Source organism: Silurus meridionalis, chromosome 3 (genome assembly GCF_014805685.1).
Source record: "Silurus meridionalis isolate SWU-2019-XX chromosome 3, ASM1480568v1, whole genome shotgun sequence".
Taxonomy (NCBI): domain Eukaryota; kingdom Metazoa; phylum Chordata; class Actinopteri; order Siluriformes; family Siluridae; genus Silurus; species Silurus meridionalis.
Window position 1 is genome coordinate 11,519,887 of NC_060886.1, and position 21,884 is coordinate 11,541,770.

The following is a 21,884-nucleotide window of genomic DNA, read 5'->3' on the forward strand; positions in this document are numbered from 1 at the left end:
AGCCTCTCAAAGCATTTTATTATGATGGGTGTGATTTCAACAGGGACGATAGTCATTAAGGCAGGAGACTGTAGACTTCTTTGGCACTGTGATGATGATCGCTGTCTTGAGGCATGTAGGAACAATGGTGCTGCTCAGAGAGAGGTTGAAGATGTCAGCTAAGGTGTCTGGTGCAGCAGACTTCCGTTGATTGCACAAGGTTTTCCTCACTTCAGACAGAGCACCTGGTCGTTGAGAGGAAGGGTGGTCTTCTTTGCCACCATGTTGTTCTGCACCTCAAACCTGGTGTAGAAGTTGGTTAGTGCATCTGGGAAAGCTTCATGGTCACAAGCTGGTAAAATTGTCTTGTAGTTCATAATCATCTGGATGCCCTGCCACATGCACTGTGTGTCTCCGCTGTCCTGAAAGTGGCTGGGGACCGGGCTCAGCACGTTGCAAAGTCCACATACTGATGAAGTTTAGGGAGCACAGTCCTGAGATTTGCATAATTGAAATTTCTTCCGATAATAAACAGTCTTTCAGGTTGAGCAGGTCGCTAATAGCCCCATAAAGCTCACACAGTGCCTCCTTAGTATTAGTGATGGGGAAATGTACACTCCTTACAATCCACATTAGGCCATGTCCACAATAATACATTTTTGATTGAAAAGGCACATTTCTCTCTCGGTTTTGGCCCTCTGTACACACTGAGAAAGTGTTTTCAGTCAATGAAAATCTAGCCTTTTGAAAATCCCCTTAAAAGTTGCTAAATTTAAAAATGCCATTTCACAGTTCACAATGCGAGAGGAAAACAGCGCTTTCAGATGTATTATTAGTGTGGACATGGCATAATGTGGCCAAAACCAATGTCATAATGGTATACTAAGGACTTTGAAAGAGGCTTTCAAAAATGATGACACATTTTTAGTCATTGTTGCGACGTTTCAAATAATAATAATTATTATAATAAAAAAATTTTATTTAAAAAAGGATAAAATAAACAGGGCTATGGTTTATTCTGTAAATCATATTTTTCTATAAAGGACAAAAGATTCATTGCATTTTTCTTTTTAATTACTTTTGTGTGCTTTTGTGAATGTAATAAACTCATTATACTTCATGCAAAAAACGTTGGTTTCACTTTCAAGTATTTTCGATTTGTGTATTTAAAATCAGAAGTCTATATATTATTAACAAAAATAAAAATCATCTTTGTTATTCTTCATTACAAGTCCAAAGATAATGTCCTTCAATGTCAAATTTCTTAGATAGGGAACCTTTGGGCAAAACCATAAAGCATCAGTCTGTGGCAGGAAAGAGTTGGAACGTATATGTAAAAGTGTACAAACTAATCGTTATGTCATGATATACTGCAGCATCTCCAACATCAGTGCATATGAATGTCCTTTCTCAAAGTAGCTTTGAATTAATTACATTTTCTTCTTGATGGTCAATGTTTACTTCTGTTATTTTCTTATATTTAAAGGTGCACTAATCGAAATAAAAATGTTTAAAGTAAATGGAGAACTTTAGACATGTACAAGAAATAAAGTTTTAAGATTTCATACTTCCTGTATATCTTGACTGACAGGTGTCTCGTCCAATGATCGGTAAGTGTTCCATTCACAAACTATACCTACCTTTTCCAGTTTGTCTGAACTGTCGTTGTGTTTTCGGATTTGTTATTTTGTTTTCGGATTTGTTACTTTGCTTTCGCATTTCTTATTTTGTTTTCGGATTTGTTAACGCGTTTTGCACTTCTCGACCACCGTAGCTTTTAATTTATTTAGCACATTAAATTTCACATATGTGATTACCATTCTCTATGACCATTAATCTGAACTTGAGAACAATTACTCAACCCTCCCCCACCCATCATTTGAGAAGACAGATTATACCTCTGCTGTTCTCCTCCCTGCATACAAATATAAGATATAAACAGGATAATCTGGTTTGTCAAGGCAAGTCAATTCAAGTCAAGTTTATTTCCATAATACTTTTTACAACAGACATTGTCTCAAAGCAGCTTTACAGAATTTAAGAGTTACGGTGAATGATGTACATTTATCCCTGATGAGCAGCCATGGTGACTATGGCAAGGAAAAACTCCCTTAGATGTGATGAGGAAGAAACCTTAAGAGGAAACAGACTTGAAATTAATTAGGAATCCATCCACATTTGGGTGACATCAAGAGTGTGATTATAATCATACTCTTAATCACACATTTCATATTTTCTTTTTCATATTTTTTTCTTTTTCTTTTTCATATTTTTTTATATTCTTATTTTTATACCACACCATTCCGCACAAGGACACTTTACACCACACCTTACTGCACACGGACACTCATGGACAATCAAAAACCATGCCTAACTTGTTTACTGTTGTTTACTGGTTAACTGCACACTGCCATAAACATTTTCTGTGTACATTTTCTGTGTATGTGTGTATATATATATATATATATATATATATATATATATATATATATATATATATATATATATATATGTATATGTATGTATATATACATATATATTTATATATCTTTATATCTTTATTTATCTGCCTTCTTTTTCTTATTACATTTTTCTTTAAATTTTGTTATTATATTTATATTCTCCTTTTTACCCTATTTTATTCCCTCATGCTGGACCGTCGTTAAAAGCATTTCACTACATGTCGTACCCTGTATGTATGTGTATGTGACAAATAAAATTTGATTTGATTTGATTTGATAATCTTTAAACAATACAGAACACTGTTGAGTGAGAACTAACATGAGCACTGGAATGTAAGATTGTGAGTAACGTCCTTTCTACAGTCTTATACAGTCATTTGAGATTATGGTACCAGGAGCTAATGAGCAACTCATTAAATAGCTCAACATTTGAGATCATCATAGATCCAACACCAGCTTCTCCATGCCAGAGCCTTTAAACACACAAAGAGGTCTGATGTCCAACCTCCACATGTCCAAATGGTGCTGGTACATCTCCAGATTTTTCGGGAAGTTTGCGGGGTCGGCATCTATTTCTTTTAAGGTCCACAATCTTCATGAGGTGGGACGTGACTGGAGCCAAACAACCTCAGGATGCCTCAGGATTTGTAAAGAAAGAGAAGCAGTGGAGAGGAATTAGCGTAGCTGCTGTTCATAATATTAACAAGCACAAGTTAATAACGTGCATGTGATCAGATGTTCTGGAGCACAAGGTTATGATATGTGATGTGTTTTATGTGTAGGCTTTGCTAAAAAGATACATTTTTAAATCTGCACTTAAACTGGGAGAGTGTGTCTAAACCACGAACACTGTCAGGAAGACTATTCCAAAGTTTTGGATGTAATGTGAGAATGCTCTACCACCTTTAGTGGACTTTGCTATTCTAGGAACTACTAGAAGTTCAGAGTTTTGAGATCTCAAGGAGCGTGATGGATTGTAGCATGTTAGAAGACTGGACAGATAAATAAGAACTAAACCATTTATACCTATTCTATACATACTTTGTAGGTAAGTAGCAGTAGTTTGTAGTCGATTCGGGTTATATGGTCATATTTTCTCGACCTTGTGAGAACTCTGGCTGCTGCATTCTGGACTAACTGTAGCTTTTTTATTAATGATACAGGACAACCACCTAGTAATGCATTACAATAGTCGAGTCTGGAGGTCATGAATGTATGGTTGAGCTTCTCTGAATCAGATATAGACAACATGTTTCTTAGCTTACAAATATTTCTAAGGTGGAAGAAGACTGTTTTTTGTAATATGGTTGATATGATTTTTCAAAGACAAGTTGCTGTCTTAAATAACTCCCAGGTCTTTTACTGTTAAACTAGTAGTTATAGAACATCCTTCCAAATACAGGTTGAAATGCTCGAGCTTCTGTGTACTGGTTTTTGGGCTGAGGAGGAAAATCTCTGTCTTATCAGAATTTAATAATAGAAAGTTATGCATCATCCAATTACGATCAGACAGGTAGGATTTAAGCCAGTTTAATGCCTGTCCCCGAATGCCGATGTAATTTTGTAAGCGATCTAGGGGATCATGATCTATAGTGTTGAATGCAGCACTAAGATCGAGCAAAACTAACAGAGAGATGTAGTTTTGGTCTGAAGCTAAAAAACAGTTTACCAATGGAGCAAATATATCAGTAAACTGATCTAAACTGTACTGAAACTACAAAACAGAGATGTTCCAGATAGGAACATAAATGACTACCAGATTTTGTTAAAGCAAACATTAGTAAGCTTACCAATGGTATTGTTCCAAAAATCATAGATCACAGATGCCCTGGATGAATAATGGTGTCCCAGCCAAACTAAATTCTCAAAACTTTAGGAACCTTGTGGCCTACAAGAAGGCAGAATATGACTCTATACATTTAAAGCAGTTAAAATAGATAACAGTACTTTGCTGCTTATAAAGAGATCTAGACAGAGTCTAAACTAGACAGCAGAGGCAAAAATCATGAAAGTCACTTGTAAAGACTGCTCATTATTTTCATTCACTTTAGATTTCATCGAGTGATTTTTATACTCTGCATTAGTGATTAGACAAAGAGGCCATGGTGTTTACATACTGTTTGAGCAGCTGCTGTTTATAAAAGAGAGAACACCTACTCTATTGTAAATATTGTAGCTAGTTGATAGCTGTATTTATGATGTTATTGCCAATGGAAGAACAATGTTTAGACACAGCTGCCAGAGTTTTGAATTAGAAAATCTAGTTTGAACTTGTGGTTGTGCTTTTTGTGTAAAATGCCCTAAAAATATGTTATCAGTTTTTCAAACTTTCAGTCCTGGAGCAAGTGGAAATTTCTGTGTCTGAGCTAAAAAAAAAAAAAAAAAAAAACACCTCCCTCTTTGCATATGGACTCCTAGGCCAGGATATGAGGCAGCTATCCTGCGCCACTGAATCACATTGTAAAGTCCAGCACATGGATGGTCAAATGTATTGCAACAGTTCAGTGTTTTAACACTCATAAGGAAACAGAGAACAAGCCTTTCATAGTCAGGACCTCATGTAGGACTCAGTTGCTCATCTTGATCAGATCCAAACAAATAATGTTCTGTCTGACCAAATAATTTTGTTCTCTTATACAGAGGTTTGAATGACACCCTGCAGTTCAAAACAAGTAATTTACAGAACCTATGTTCTTGCTCAGAACAGAAGGTTTTCATCCAATTTTAGATAAGTTTGTCTGATTGTATTTTCATCCATGCAACATGACTAATGCACAGTGGTGAACCTTTGCAATATTTATTATTCCCATTAATCAGATGGGCCATGTAATTAACTGACATCTTTTGACTATGTTAAAATGGATGCCAACAGGTGAGTGAATCATAAGCCAACAGCTGGACCAGAAATATTACAAATATAAACATGCCCATGCCTCAAGAGGGACTAAGGCAGATTTACTTGCTAGAGATTTTTGATTTAAACTCCTGTAGAGGCTAGGAAGAATTATATAATGACAGGGGAAAAGGGGACCCGTTTATAATAGTACATATTCAGTCGAATATGCTGGTGTATTCAGACTTAATAACCATCAGTTACATTAGCTTTGAGTGCCTTCAAATGCATTTCTCTACAGTGATTATTTTTTGCTTTGTTGAAACAATTCTAAATGGATTTTTTCATGGATAGGTAGTAACAAAGAATTTAAATTAATATACTTCCAAAACTACAAATGATCCCACTTTAAATCACAAAGAAAGTTATTGACATGGTTAGGTATTTTTGTAGATTTCTTTTGAACAATGGAAAGTCAAAAATCAAAATATTAAAGCTTTGTGAGTTGTCAGTTCAAATCGCATTACCAAGATGCCATTATCCTTAACTGCTCAGTGGTATAAATTATATAACTGTAACTCACTCTGGATAAGGGTGTCTGCATTGCTGTAAATGTAAAATGTTATGTAAATTATTTGGTGCTGTATGTATAAATCATTGTTGAGCAGTTATTGCAATAACTGGATCTAGGTTTAGAATATTGGTTTGTTTAAAGTTTAAAAACCTGAAAAGATATCAATGCCACATATTATGAATAAGACAAAATAGCTTTTTCATTAGTAGTGGAATTCATGTGTATGGTTGCTAAACTATATCAGAACAGTATTTTAATGTCATTACAACAGCTCCAATAAATATTTAATTTGCCTTTCAAACAATTCTACAGATACCTCCCAATTAGACATTATACACAAAACTATTTAAATCTCTATATTATATATTAAAGACTTCATCTCTCGATTTCTTGTTAGGATTGCTGTTTATTTATTAAACAAATAAAAGTGAATGCTGCATAAAAAAGTTAAAGCCTAATCAAGTAAAAACATGTGCCCCATATTTTCGAACATGGCAATAAACTATATAAGGTTAACATTTCTTGATCCCCTTGAATATATAAAATGTGTATATGTTGCTGTGAAACTGATATACAATGAAACATATGTTAAACAACTTTTTAAACAGTTCTATGTTTTTTCAAAGTGGCAGATTTGGGAGAGGATCAGATCAATCATATTTCTGACAATGGGGCGGGGTGGATGTAAGTCATGAGGTAGATTGTGAGCCAGCGTCATCTCCCAGGCATCTAGTATGTGTATGTTAAGTCCATGGAACATAGCACGAAGTACAGTATCCTGCTGCTGAGAGAACCAGTCACTGTTTGACAGGCTTATCTGTAAGTTCAGTTTCCTCATGTTGGCAGAACGGATCACCACTAAAGTAGTAGGCTCACGTTTCAGCAACTGCAACAAGGCCCTGCGGATGTGCCGGAGGCGCCGTATATATATATCAATAGGGTACATGTTAAAGTGGGCCCCAATACTTACAAGAATTACAGTGTTTGGTCCACCCTCAATCCGATCAAGCTCATTTGCTACATAGCGCAGCTCAGAAGTGAACAATGTAGTAAAAAAGATGGGTGGTCCATGGCAACGGAAACTGATCATAATGTTGTTCTTGCTGTCCACAGCCACATATGGTCCTGCACTTTTAGGAATGTAAAGATTCCCCTGTTTCAGGTCTGTGAAAGTTGGACCGTGGAGAGAAAAAAAACTTAATGCTTTGAATGGAAAAAGATTATAAAAAACAAATCATTGACATTTCAATAATTTTCTCTTACTTGGAACAACTGCAGTGAGGTATTCAAACCACTGCCGTATAGTTGAGTCTCCAAACATGTATACAACCTTCCCTCTAAGACACTTTGTTATGGCTGTTGCGTTATTAAACTGGTGCATATCCTGGCCTTTTAAAGGTCTCCAAGTATTTTTATAGTAATATCCAGAAGCAGTTTGATTATTTTTTACCTGGATTTGTCCTTTGAGGGAAGAAAAATGATATAATGTAATAATATTACAATCATAATAATATAATAATATAATAGAATTTGTTCATATCCAATATTTTTTTGAAAATGTGCATTTACTTAATAGACTCATTCTTTTGGAAAATGCATTCTCAACCGACTGCATTTTAATTTTCACCACTGTTTACCTTTGAGTCACATGTCAATTGTGACTTTCAGTAGAGCCAATTCTTTCACTTGAGGCAAGAAATTGCCCCAAACCCCCAAAACAACAGTCACTGACATTATCAACAACCTCCTCTGGGCAGGATAAAGGTGTCACAATTTGAGGTCAACCTATAGTGGATTTTACTAATACTTGTATCTTGGTTTGATTGTAGTTGCCGATAACCAATTAATCAACCAATAGTTTTAAAAATGGAAAATGGATAAAAAAAACAAACATAACTCTCCATTTAAAATTTAACTGTATTACGGAAATAAAAAATAAAACAGTGCTGAATCATGAGCGTGATAAATGAAATAAATATAAATATATCTTAATGAATAAATATAGTGATATAATTAATTAATGATGAATTTTAAATAATAAATATAATATAGTGCTCTCTGTGCATTGAGTGCTCTCTGTGTAGCATGCAGTCTCTTGTGTAAAAACAAACAGCATGGGGTGTCCTTAATTGCTCTCATAATGACACCTTCTCAGCCGCTCCAGCAATGGATGCAAGCTGGAAAAACTATCAATGTTCTTTTTTCCCCGATAGCCAATAGTCCAGCAATCAACAGATGAATCGGTCTAGTCACAATTCCCTATTCAAAGAAAACATTAGGAACAGAAATATAGAGGCCATAACACAAGATGCATAACCAATCAGTAGCAGTAAGAATTGCCAGATTGGAATACAAACAGAAATACAAAAATGAGCCCCAAAAATTCTAAAACCAAAATTAACCTCTGATATTGATTAACATCAGTAGGGAAACATCTTTCTGACAACTTATTGAAAAGTCCAAAAAACAGCCGGCACTACAACAAAAACACCACCCCAACCAAATACCCACACAAACAAAAAAGAATGCAACAGTTTGATTGTCAGTGGATTACTGCCTTGCTGCCAAAAATAAAAGTGTTTATAATTAAAAAATGGAAAGTAAATGAAGATGAATTACATTTTATTAGTATTTAGTGTGGCCAACATTTGGCTTACAGTGTGAGGTTGTGGAAGACAATTCCTGCCATAGGCCAAAAGGTAATTATACTGCATCAGCAAAGTCTCTCCCAGGAAAAAATTTCTAAAACAGACTGTGGTTTAAAATTGTGCTGTTCAAGCTATTTTCAAAAAGTACAAATAAACTAGCAATGTTCTGGATTGTAGATGCAGCGATCGCCAAACTTTTTTGCGCCACAGACCAGATTAATGTCGGACAATATTTTCACATACCGGTTTAATGTCACACAATATTTTCACGGACTGGCCTTTAAGGTGTGGCGGATAAATACAACAAATAAACTTATACAACCGGCATAAAAACTGGTATTTTTTTAAATATAATGAGAGAATCCGGTAATATTCCAAAATAAAACATTGTTTAGAATCAGAGAATAAATAAAATGGAAATAATGTAAGTTATGTATTCTTTCTGTGTGTCCCGGTACCGATTGACCCACGGACCGGTGCCGGTCCACGGCCCGGGGGCTGGGGACCACTGATGTAGTGGATAAAGAATATATTAAGCTTACTTCCCTTTGACACTAAGATATCATGCAGTGCTATAAACATTGAACTGGTAGAAACCAGAGGGATCCAGGTAAACTAATTTACTGTCAGGAAAAATGTCTGGGCAGAAGTGGTTTTCATAGAAGAATTGCATTCATAAAGCCATACCTCCAACATGGAAACAGGGCTAAGTGACTCAACTATAAACAAAAACATAGGAACAGAAAAATGGCAGCAGTTACACTGGACAGAGTCAAAATCTGAAATATTTGGCCGTAACAAAAAACAAGTTTCCTAAAGGGCTAAAGAGAAGTACAATAATGAGTGTCTACAGGCAATATTGAAGCATAGTGGAGGTTCCTTGCAAGTCTGAGGCTGCTTTTCTGCAGATGGAGTTGGAGATTTGGCCAGAGGCAGATATTTATCCATCATGCAACACCATCATTAAGGCATCTGACCTTTCCAAAATGTATTCTGCACCAGGACAATGATCACAAACATACAGCTAATGGCATTAAGATCTATCTAACTTCAGCATATAGAACAACAGGTAATCCTGGAAGTAATAGCTTTGACACCCACAGAGTTCTTATCTCAACATTATTGAGTCTGTCTGAGATTAAATGAAGAGACAGAAGAATTTCAGGTAGCCTACATTCATAGAAGATCTGTGGTTAGTTCTCCAAAATGTTTGGAACAACCTCCCTGCCAAGTTCCTTCAAAAACTGTACATAGACATTCAAGCATACCTACACACATCGACAAAATTGTTGGTACCCTTTGGTCAATGAAAGAAAAACTCACAATGGTCACAGAAAAAACGTACTAATCTGACAAAAGTAATAATAAATGAAAAATTATATGAATGTTAACCAATGAAAGTCAAACACTGCTTTTCAACCATGCTTTAACGGAATTATTAAAAAAAATAAACTCATGGAACAGGCCTGGACAAAAATAATGGTACCTCTAACTTAATATTTTGTTGCACAAACTTTTGAGGCAACCACTGCAATCAGATGATTCCTGTAACTGTCAATGAGACTTCTACACCTCTCAGCAGGTATTTTGGCCCACTCCTCTTGAGCAAACTGCTCCAGTTGTTTCCGGTTTGAAGGGTGTCTTTTCCAGACGGCATGTTTCAGCTCCTTCCAAAGATGCTCAATAGGATTAAGGTCAGGGCTCATAGTAGGCCACTTTAAAATAGTCCAGTGTTTTCCTCTTAGCCATTCTTGGGTGTTTTTGCTGTGTGTTTTGGGTCATTGTCCTGTTGCAAGACCCATGACCTGCGACTGAGACCAAGCTTTCTGACACTGGCCAGCACATTTCTCTCTAGAATCCCTTGATAGTCTTCAGATTTCATTGTACCCTGCACAGATTCAAGACACCCTGTGAGAGATGCAGCAAAGCAGCCCCAGAACATAACAGAGCCCCTTCCATGTTTCACAGTAGGGACAGTGTTCTTTTCTTGATATGCTTCATTTTTTTGTCTGTGAAAATAGAGCTGATGTGCCTTGGCAAAAGGTTCAATTTTTGTCTCATCTGTCCATAGGACATTCTCCCAGAAGCTTTGGCATATTCCAGTCTAGCTTTTTAATTATTTGTTTTCAACAATGGTGTCCTCCTTGGTCGTCTCTCATGTAGTCCAAGTCAAGTCAAGTCAAGTCAAGTTTATTTGTATAGCGCTTTTCACAACAGACATTGTCTCAAAGCAGCTTTACAGAAATCAACAGTCAAGGTGAATGGTGTGCATTTATCCCTGATGAGCAAGCCATGGCGACTGTGGCAAGGAAAAACTCCTTTAGATGTTATGAGGAAGAAACCTTGAGAGGAACCAGACTCAAAAGGGGAACCCATCCTCATTTGGGTGACATCAAGAGTTTGATCAATACAGAACACTGGAGAGTGAGAACTAACATGAGCACTGAAGTATAAGATAAATAAGTAAATGTTCTTTCAACAGTCTTTGGTATAAAAGAAGGAGCTACTGAGCTCAACATTTGTGATCATCACAGATCCAGCATCAGCTTCTCCATGCCAGAGCCTTTAAACACTCCAGGAGGTCCAATGTCAAACTCCACACATGCAGTGGGATCCAATTGGCACTGGTACGTCCCTAGATGGTTCAAGATGTTTGCGAGTTTGGCATTTACTTCTTTAAAGTCCATAATCTTCATGAGGTGGGACGTGACTGGAGCTGGCCAAACCTCAGGAAGCCTCGGGATGGGGAGAGAAGGAGAAGCAGTAGAGAGGAATTAGCGTAGCTGCTGTTCATGATATTACAGCACAAGTTGATAATGTGCATGTGATCAGATGTTCTGGAGCACAAGGTTATGATGTGAGACGTATGTTATGTGTAGGCTTTGCTAAAAAGATATGTTTTTAATCTACACTTAAACTGGGTGAGTGTGTCTGAGCCCCGAACACTGTCAGGAAGACTATTCCAGAGGTTAGGAGCTAAATGTGAAAATGCTCTACCACCTTTAGTGGACTTTGCTATTCTCGGAACTACTAGAAGCCCAGAGTTTTGAGATCTCAGGGAGCGTGACGGATTGTAGCGTGATAAAAGACTGGAGAGATACATGGGGGCCAATCCATTTAGTGCTTTATAAGTGAGTAGCAGTAGTTTGTAGTCTATTCGAAACTTAACTGGAAGCCAATGTAGGGACGATAAGATTGGGGTTATGTGGTCATATTTTCTTGACCTAGTAATAACACTTGCTGCCGCATTCTGAACTAACTGTCCACTGAACTAACTAGTAAAAAACTGATCTAGTGTGGACATGCTGTGCTAGTTATGCTGTTGGTGATTTAGTCTAAATTGACACTTAACCAGCTTTACTGCCACAGCATTTCCAGGCGACATGCTTTCTTTTCTGTTTTGCCCTAAGACCATAATTTGTTTTCTAACAGGATCATGACCCCAAACATACAGGGTCATCTTAATAAATTTTAAAATCATGATAAAGTTGATTTATTTTAGTAATTCAATACAAAAAGTCAAACTTGTATATTATATAGATTCATCAAACACAGACTGATATATTTCAAGTGTTTATTTTTATTTTTTTTTATTATTATGGCTTACAGCTAATGAAAACTCAAAATTCAGTATCTCATACTCTCCTCGGAGGGCCATAGCAGAAGAACGGCTGCTCCAACTTCCTCCACAGTTCTGTGGGCATATATGTCCATTGCAAGCACTGGACACAGTCAGTTAAGCTTCTCCTTCTTCTCCTTCTTGGGGAGAGGAGATGACCAAGAGAAAGACAGTCTTAACTGTGAGGAACCTCACAGTACCTCCGTCAGAGGCTCAAAGAGAGGCAACCGAGCAACTTTAAATTCCGAGCAACTTTAAGTTTCGCATGCCTTATTGTGCTCTTGTCCACAATCAAAGCAGATGTTATGTTGCTAGATTGCTCAGAAAATATAATTCCAGCTTGTAAAGATGCGTGAAGCTGCGTGAAGTTATATGTGCCGCAGCCCTCTCGCTTACATTGTTATCTCTGAGCAATCATAACAGTTTCAGTCAAGTCTAGTTTGGGCTTAGATGTTCTTTCTCTGGGTTTGGTAAATACCTCATCCTTAGCAGAAATGTCAAGTCAAGTCAAGTTTATTCACAACAGACATTGTCTCAAAGCAGCTTTACAGAAATCAACAGTCAAGGTAAACAGTGTGCATTTATCCCTGATGAGCAAGCCGTGGCGACTATGGCAAGGAAAAACTCTCTTAGATGTAATGAAACTGGCAAACAAAAGAAGCAAAATTAGATGTGTGTGATCTGTAGCAATGCAAAAAGCTAAAGCTAAAGCGAAAATATCAGGGGTGCAAGTCAAAGTTTGTCCTTCTCGTCTCTGCCTGCCAGGCTGAGTGAGAGGGTGCTGGTGTAGTGTAGAGGTGGACGGGTGGGGGGGGTTATGGTGCAACGCAACAATGCTCCACCACTGCTACAACCCACCAAGTGAAGGAAAAGACAAGGACAGAAAGGGCTACAAAACCACTTAGTTGTACTGAATTTGCCCCCTTTTCCAGCCCCAAATGAGGCATCCCTGGCCCCCCAGGGGCATATAACTGGTATTTTTGAGGCTAGAATGTCAGTTTTCATCACAAGTGACATTAGCCAAAAATATGGTAGCTTTAACCAAACTAAAATTAATGACAAATTTGTCATTTTCAGTCGAAATTTCGAAAATTTTATTAAAAAATTCTTATAATGGTATTATCTGATTTGAAAAAAAAATCTAAAATCTTTAATGGCCATGTGGGTGGGCCACTTTTGCTGGGTATTACATTTCGTTCCAAAAATAAAAGTGGCAAAACGATGCACCCTGTTCTTAAGGGACAGTACTATAGGATTTAAACTTGAAAATATTTTAGAATAGTCAAAGTGCAGATACTGTATATTTTAGATAGATAGATAGATAGATAGATAGATAGATAGATAGATAGATAGATAGATAGATAGATAGATAGATAGATAGCATTACATTGGGACTGAAAAAAATAATTCACAACTTACCTTCTTCTGCAGGTATTACTGTTACATTGCCCATCCCTGATGAATGTATAGGAACTTTAAGATTTATACCACTAAAACAAATATTTAAGTGTTATTCTTATATAAGGATGGCAAATCTGTCTCATTAGTCATCAAAATAAAATTGTTGTATTTTCTTTTATAATTGCACTCTTTTTTGAACAAAACTAATTTCTCAAGTATTCACTATTTGACTATTTTTTTTCTTTTATTTAACTTATTTTCTTTTTCATTTACCTTTACTCTTAACAAAATGTGTATAAAACTAATTTATCTGTAAAAATACAGAAATGCTCTCTCACCTCTGAAAGAACTGTGCATCATAATTTGTTATAAGGTTTCCCTTCATGTCAGCTTTAAAATGTGTAACTCGTGCATCACAGCCTAGTGTTTTTGGCTTATAGCAGTACCAGGGTTCTCCAGTTAAAATGTCAGTGTAGTTGCAAAGTGGATCCTGGTTGAGCGGTAAGCACAAGTTGCACACAGTGGTCTCTGAGGCAGCACCAGCGCGGAACATACTCTTAAAAACCCCCCTATCAGGTTTCTCTTCTTGCAGCCGCTTAAGCACAACCACTGCTTCACTTGAGTGCACCATGGTGATTTGTACCCACACTACACCAACCCACAGCAGTGGGAAAATAACTATATAGTTACCATCTTGGTGGTCATGCACCTTCCCTGCAACTCCAGCACCCAGCTCTGGTGAATGGAGTCGAGCTATCAGAAAATCTCCACCATGCTTCTTAGGCAGGCCCAGAAAGTTCTGCATATGGACACTGACCACAAGCTGGCCACCTATGTGTTGCCTTGGTGGGCCATGAATCATAAAGTAGCTCTTGGCAGGGTCGCTGCTAACCTCCAAAGGCAGGCCTTGTACCGCTGGACCTGGCCATGCAATGGAATTGAGCAGATCTCTTTCTTCTTTGGCCTCTTCCGCTGTGGGTTCCTGGCCGAACTGTGCACAGTAGGGGTGGTTTACTTTCGCTGGCAATAGGATTTTGGGATGCTTAAAGGCTGAGTGAATGCTGCTCTGTATTTTGTAGAAGTTGGATGTTAGTTGATCATTCAAATCCTGCAAACATCAAAAAGAGTTTTTTCAATACACAAGAATAATCCAATACACAATTAAAGCAATGGACATTGTCCTCAGTATATTTTAGTATGGTTGCAGGCATACAAGTTGAGGGTGGAGCCAGAGGAAACGAGCTGATGTGAGTAATCAGTGTGCTCGGTTTCAGTGTCTGGTGACGTGGATAAAAAGGAGAAAGACACCAAGCAGAGCTGTCTGTGTATGCATGGGTGTAGAGATGTGTATGTGAAACTGGGTAGTCTACTAAAAAGTATGGTTGAACCATGGGAGTGTGTGTGCCTGGTGTGATTACTGAAAAGGAAAGTGCAGAGGCAAAAATTTATGTACACTTTTTTGGACATTGTGATTACAATCCTTCTGATTGAAAGATTTGGTGGACTGCTTTCATGAGACGTTCTCTAATCCGATATGGTGTTTACATGTGCTGGCGCTTTTAATTGGAAGGACTTTGTGATATGCGCACATTAGCCTATGTCCTGTCGACATGAAGTTCTGTTTTTCTTATGCACCTTATTTGTGTCTGAAGTGTTGCTCTTAATCAAGCAACAGGGTGAATTTGTAGACATACTACTGCTGGAAGGTACAAGCAAAAGACGGACACAGGGAGCTGAGCTTTTTCGTGGCTGTGCATCTCTAAGGATCATCTTAATTTTACCCCTCCCTCCTCCAAAAAGCATGTGGATGAAGGTCCGTAGCAAGGCTTGGTGGGAGTGGGTTGTATTGCTGGAATTTAGTGAACTGGATGAAAACTAAAGTTTTGCATGAGTCACCCGTCATTCACACGTTTGTGTGGACTAATAGAGGGATTTAAGGCCCCAAAAGAAGAGACCATCAGAAATCCAATTCCCCTAATTATGTGTGTCCCGGGTTTTTATACAAACTTGAAAGCTGTGCAAAATTCCGTGTTGTGGAAAATCAAGTGTTCATCAGAGCACAGTAAAAAAGTTTGTGTATATCTTCTATTTTCTGACATGGATGCCAGGTGAAGTGATTTAAGGAAGAGTATTTTGTCCCTCAAGTAATGGGTCTTATCAACTGCAGTAAACAGTTTAAAGAATTTAAATGGCAGAATCTTTATTCTGTTCAGTTTATAGAAAGGTTTATACCACCCCTCTTAAACCGATTGCAATTTAATTCGGTTTGGGCATATTTTTTTCGACTGAGGTCAAGTCAAGTCAAGTCAAGTCAAGAAGCTTTTATTGTCATTTTAACCATATATAGATGACGTATATAATGTTCCACCTGAACCCTGGTGTTACATACAACAACATTCACTGTAAGATATCCTTTATCACTAGTCCTAGATTAGGTTGACCCAGAACACTCAGTTCTTGTCTTTATCCTCTCTTCATACGCTAATGCTGTGAGAAAACCCAAACTGTCGCCTTTTGGTATGGCTAATCCTCGTTTTGTTGCTTCTGCTAAACAAATAACATGACCAGATGTGGAGTTATTATCATCAACCGTTTTATGTTCTTACAATATGTTAATATGTATCTTGTTGTCATTAGTAGTTATAGTAATTTTGTTGTATGCTTCTAGAATAACCTTTTTGTATGCTTCTGTTGACCATACCCTGAACTATCCTTTTGTGGCATGTGTTACTTTGCTCGTACACACAGTGGTTCCTGTATTTCTGTTTTAGGCTTATCTTTTGCAGGCTCAGCATAACCTTGTGGAGTTGTCTCTTCTAACTTTCTCTTCTGTTCACACACACACACACACACACACACACACACACACACACACACACACACACACACACCTGGCAGCCCACCCCCTTTCTTTCCATCTCTTTGGAAGTATATCTTCATGTGTGAGACAATAAACTTTGGAACTTGTGTGTTTCATTGAGATTTCCCCGAGCGCTTGTAAGAGAGTAAAGATCGAGAGGAAAGGCTAAATTCGAGGGTATCCTGTCCACGCGACAGATGGGAATCCTGTCCATGGGACAGAGGGTAAAACACTTCCTTACAATCACCCAGTAGGCATGAACAGTAGGCGTGATCGTGTTGAATGCTGAGCTGAAGTCTATGTGAACTGCATGGAGTCTATTGTGGGTGAAAGTTGGGTCTTGACGTGCCTCATGACAAGTGTCTCGAAGCACTTCATTACGTGTGAGCACGATGGGACAATATACATTGAGGCAGGAGACAGTAGACTTCTTCGGCACGGGAAGGATGGTCGTTGTCTTGAGGCACGTAGGAACATTGGCGCTGCTCAGTGAGATGTTGAAGATGTCGGTGAAGACATCCGCTATCTGTTGTGCACATTTCCTGAGCCAGGAATGTTGTCTGGTCCAGCAGACCTCCGTGGGTTAACTCTGCATAGAGTTTTCCTTACTTCAGCTGTGGTTAGACAGAGCACCTGGTCACTGGGAGGAGTGGTCTTCCTTGCCGCAATGTTGTTCTGCACCTCGAACCGGGCGTAGAAGTCATTCAGCGCATCTGGGAGGGAGGCGTCACAGTCACAAGCATGTGATGTCGTCTTGTAGTTCGTGATCGCCTGGATGCCCTGCCACATGCGCTGGGTGTCTCCGCTGTCCTGGAAGTGGCCGTGAATTCTCTTTGCGTGTGCGCACTTGGCCTCTATGATGGCACAGGACAGTTGTCGCGATCGCTGCGAGTCTTAGATCGCCGCGAGTCTTAGATCGCCACGAGTCTTACCGCCGCAAGTCTTACCGCACAGAGCTGCATTTCCTTCAGTATGAAACCTGGCTAGCCCGTCCAGCTGAATGGCAGAGTCCAGAACTCTGTCGCTCAGCCACGTCTCAGTGAACATGAAGACGCAACAGTGTCTTTACTCACGCCTAATAGCTTGTTGGAGTCTGATGTAGTCCAATTTATTCTCCAGGGAGCAGACATTTGCCAGCAGTAGAGATGGTAGAGCAGGACGGCTAGGGTTAGCTTTTAGACTAGCACTAGCCCCTGCTCACTTTCCCTGCTTCCTCGTGCAGCGCTTTTGATTCCCCCTCCTCCGTCCTTTCGCTGCAGGCGACGATGAGATCTGGATGCCTGGTTCTCGAAGCACACCGAGTTTGCGTAGCTTCTGCCACAGATCATCATTTATTGTGTTGTTGGGGTTGTTTTTGAGTTCCTTGAGTGTTCGGCGGTGGTACACAGGGACAGGGTTGCGTAAGGCAGGCAAAGTGAAAGTAGCACCATTTTGGGTCCGGAGCGACCGCTGCGAGCTACTGCCGTGCCGCCTTTTAGGATCCGTGTGTGACTCCATGTACAGTATGTGATACTTTGTGTTTGTCCATCACATAAAATCCCAATTAAATACATTTAAGTTTGTGGTTATAACGTGACAAAATGCATAAATATTATGGTATGAATACTTTTCGCAATGCACTGTAAATTGAGCAGTGAATGAGTGAAAGAAAGTTCAGTGGAAAGAACTTTTCAAATTCTACATTTTTGGCTCTAACCGAATAGATAAAGAAGACTGCCTCACACACACAGGTGATCTTTCTAGGTGGGATATTAATTTTTTACCCTGCAATCAAGTTAAACCCAGAGCAATTCAATACGATTTAATTCTGGGTAGTCCTCAAAAACAATAAATGTCTAGGTACTGTAAGTTACATGAAGTTATTAGCTTCTAAAGCAAAATTCTGAAGTTAAAAAATGTATGCAATTTCTAATTGTGTATAGAACATGCAGACTGCTTTTAATTGCATCCCATGTATGTTGTTCATACATTTATTTATTAAAATAAGCAATAGATAAGTAATGTCACAATAAAGATGTATCCTCTCTTGTACTCTTGAAAAAAATAGACTTAAAGGGGATGAGTAATTAATAAGGTCATCATTTTATGTATTTATAAAATCCAAAAATCATAGCATGACAAATTGTGGTTAGATCAAATAGTTGTATAACAACAGCAAGGTCTTTGCTTGTGTTGCGCTTTGCTTATGCTGATATCACTTAAAAATTGGCTCAATAACCATATGTCTGTTTTAAATAGTCCATGTTTATTCTAAGAAGATCTTACAGCTGTATGCAGTTGCATGCATTGTAAATATTATTCTAAATACTCACTCTCTTCACTTATCTCAACTCTGAATATTAACCCCATAGTTTTCTGAGAATACATTTGTTCAGTTTAGGTTCATTCACAAATCACTCACTTGAGACATCCTATTAAAGTAAGTAACTTATAAGAAACAAATCAGCTGCCTCTATAGACATATTGGGCTCTGAATGAAGTTGTACTCACCTCCAAAGATGTGATTTTTCCAATGAGCACTATAAATCCTGATAGTGCCAATAGAGTAAACACAAGTAGGTATCTGGGTATCTGGCCTTCCATGAATGGGTGCCCTGATCACACTGTACAATACCAGTAAGTTATCAGCAAATCTCACTGTGAACAACTTTACCAACCTGACAAAGAGAAACTTATATGAAACACACTGAAATATGCTGAATTGTAAACCTAGTCTTATTAGATATATGGTGAATAACGCATTACTCATTTTATTTATTAACTATATTTTATACAATAATAATGCTTCTGAATGATGTTAATGAGGGGGAGTATGAGTAAGTTATAACTTTATCATACTCATTAACTCACGACCAGAGGTGGCAAAAGTACACACATCCATTACTTAAGTAGAAGTACAGATACTCATGTTTTAAAATACTCGGGTAAAAGTTGAAGTACTGATTATACCTTTTTACTTAAGTGAAAGTAAAGAAGTCTTGGCTCTGACATGTACTTAAGTAAAAAGTAGTTATTAATTCTACCCATTTTAGCTGTTAAGTGGACCTTACGTCATATTAATATTGTTAAGTGGACCTCACATCATATTAATATTTGATAGACAGACAGACAGACAGACAGACAGACAGACAGACAGACAGATAGATAGATAGACAAAAAGTAGCAATCGTTCAAATAGTGCAGATAAATATGTAGCATATTTACAGCATGTGATATATATGTAAGCATATGTACAGTGATTAAATATAAAGGCTATAACAGTGCAGAGATGTGTGGACATCATTAAGAGCCTTTGCTATGTTTCCACACGGACAGCTAATGAGGTGATACCAGTCAAGAAGTCAAGAAGCTTTTATATATATACAGTACAGACCAAAAGTTTATATATATTATATATACAGTACAGACCAAAAGTTTATATATATTATATATACAGTACAGACCAAAAGTTTGGACACACCTGCTTATTCAAAGAGTTTTCTTTATTTTCATGACTATTAAAATTGTAGAGTCACACTGAAGGCATCAAAACTATGAATTAACACATGTGGAATTATATACATAACAAAAAAGTGAACTGAAAATATGTCATATTGTAGGTTCTTCAAAGTAGGCATCAAGAGAATGCCAAGAGTGTGCAAAGCAGTAATCTAAGCAAAAGGTGGCTACTTTGAAGAACCTACAATATATATATATATATATATATATATATATATATAGTTATTTATTTATTTATTTATCAGACATTTTACAGATTTGAATGATTTATTGTTTTTATCCGTACGATCAATAAAGACAGTCATTTATGTTCGTGTCGCCATTATGAGGGAAAAAACCCAAAACGCCACCAGAGGGTTAATTGTGTAAAACATGGTGGATTTGGTGTTTGACTTGAGACTTTGTGCAAAAATAATCCAAAAGTTTACTGATTAAAAATATTTTTATTGTATATCTAAGTAAAGAAGGGACGTTGTGAATAAGTGTATGTTTTGCTGCAGGTTTTATACTATAAAAATGGTAAAAACAGAAATGCGCGCTGAACTGATAACGTGTTAATAGCATCGAGTGCCGTTTACAATCATTTTAATTTTGACAGCCATATATATATATATATATTTGGCTGTAAAAATATTGTAATATATATATTAATACAAAACGAATTAAAAATGTTGTTACCTAATGAAGGTATCCAGGCTGAACATCCACATATAAAACACAAGCAGAGAAAAGATGATGTTCAGGAACTCTAGCTGCGTCAAAACGCTATGGGAACGCCCCTGCGTGACCACGCTCTGAACCACGTGTGAACTCTTAGTCAATAGGCAAGCCGTGACGTCATAGACAGGCGACGTCGCGTAAACCAGGAAGCTACAAGATGGCTGTGCGGTGGTAGCGACATTAGCTTCTGCTCGTTCAGGTAAGCGCTTTGAGTGTGTTATCTGTGCAGTCATGAGCTTATATGCAGGCAAAATTCCGTCTGTTGATGTGTTGTTTGCTTAGCTTAGGAGCGTGCTTAGTCGGCTCTCGAGGGTATCGGTTGTTAGCATTTAGCCGTGTGGCTATGCGCTCCCGGCTGCTAGCCGAGCTCCCGTTCCCCGGGGAAAGCGCTCGTTTGGTATCGGTTCTTTTCCCGGTGTGTGTGTGACGCGGTGCTCCGTATTTCTTCCTCCGCGGTGGATAAAATTTCGGGAAATTAGGGGAAGCATGCCTGGCGGCTGCTTCTTCTCCCGGTGCGGGCGGCGCAGCATTACATGCCTCTCTCTCCAAGGAGGATGAGCTGGTGGATGCTAGCGGGCCTGCGGACTCCTCACAGTCTGTGCTGTATATGGAGCTCCTTGAGGTCGTGGCACGGGCCGGGTCAGAGCTGGATTTAGCTTGGCCGGTCGTGTGGCAGAAGCAGCGCGCACCCAGTGAGCTGGTTGTGCGTTTCCTGCGCTGTGTCACAGCCTCAGCGCCTCCCCTGATCTGCACACCGAGGTGTCTGGGTCCTGGGAGGCCCGTGAGTGCGCATGCTTTTCCGATGTTCTTTCGCTGTGCGTGAATGTTATTGGAGCTAAGTGGCGAGGCTACGGGACGATGCCGCTTGTGGTAGAGACGCTAGCTAGTTATCTCTCCCCGAGTGTTGCGGCTGTGACGGCTATCGGTTTGCCTACAAAGAGCCGCTTGGCTCTGGTGGGTAGCGCTGCGCGGCAGGTCGTTGCACCCATGCAGCCGTCCTTCACCGCGCACGGGCGGTTCCTGAGGTTGCTTTTGGAGCAAAGCTTACCAAAATCGGTCCTTAGCCGAGCCCTAGCGCTCTCACCCCATGCCTTCACGGGGTGGGGAGCGGTCATGAGTGGCCACTCCGCCCAGGGTCTGTGGAGCGGCCCACGTCTCTTGTGGCACATAGGTTGCCGGGAGATGCTGGCAGTGTTGTTGGGGTTACGACACTTCCTCCCAGTCCTTAGAGATCGCTATGTGTTGATCCGCACGGACAATACTGCGGTGGTCTCGTACATCAACCACCTG

At 38.8% G+C, this 21,884-nt stretch overlaps 1 protein-coding gene across 3 annotated transcripts; it reads right to left on the reverse strand.

Annotated features, from left to right (window-relative positions):
* Positions 1-3,974: 3,974 nt before the first annotated feature.
* Positions 3,975-20,616, reverse strand: LOC124383305 (NXPE family member 3-like). 3 transcript variants are annotated; one of them, XM_046845841.1, is made up of 7 exons: positions 20,553-20,616; positions 18,867-19,033; positions 13,855-14,624; positions 13,535-13,605; positions 7,112-7,309; positions 6,819-7,012; positions 3,975-4,329 (listed from the first exon to the last, which is right to left on the reverse strand). In XM_046845841.1, exons 2-7 carry the CDS (start codon positions 18,957-18,959, stop codon positions 4,306-4,308), a joined length of 1,350 nt encoding a protein of 449 aa, XP_046701797.1. In that variant the 5' UTR covers positions 18,960-19,033; positions 20,553-20,616; the 3' UTR covers positions 3,975-4,305. The 3 variants fall into 3 exon arrangements, with proteins under 3 accessions (XP_046701797.1, XP_046701795.1, XP_046701796.1); XM_046845839.1 differs by lacking the exon at positions 3,975-4,329 and having other exon boundaries at positions 6,235-7,012; XM_046845840.1 differs by lacking the exons at positions 3,975-4,329; positions 7,112-7,309 and having other exon boundaries at positions 6,235-7,012.
* Between the last annotated feature and the right edge of the window lie 1,268 nt (positions 20,617-21,884).

What these genes read in the sequence shown, in the direction of transcription:
- LOC124383305 (XM_046845839.1), bottom strand. Translation starts at nt 18,959, where the DNA reads ATGGAAGGCCAGATACCCAGATACCTACTTGTGTTTACTCTATTGGCA. An exon ending in GATGCACAGTTCTTTCAGAG is followed by an intron (nt 13,606 to 13,854) that starts GTGAGAGAGCAT and finishes TATTTGTTTTAG; the next exon opens with TGGTATAAATCTTAAAGTTC. An exon ending in CCTCACTGCAGTTGTTCCAA is followed by an intron (nt 7,013 to 7,111) that starts GTAAGAGAAAAT and finishes CAACTTTCACAG; the next exon opens with ACCTGAAACAGGGGAATCTT.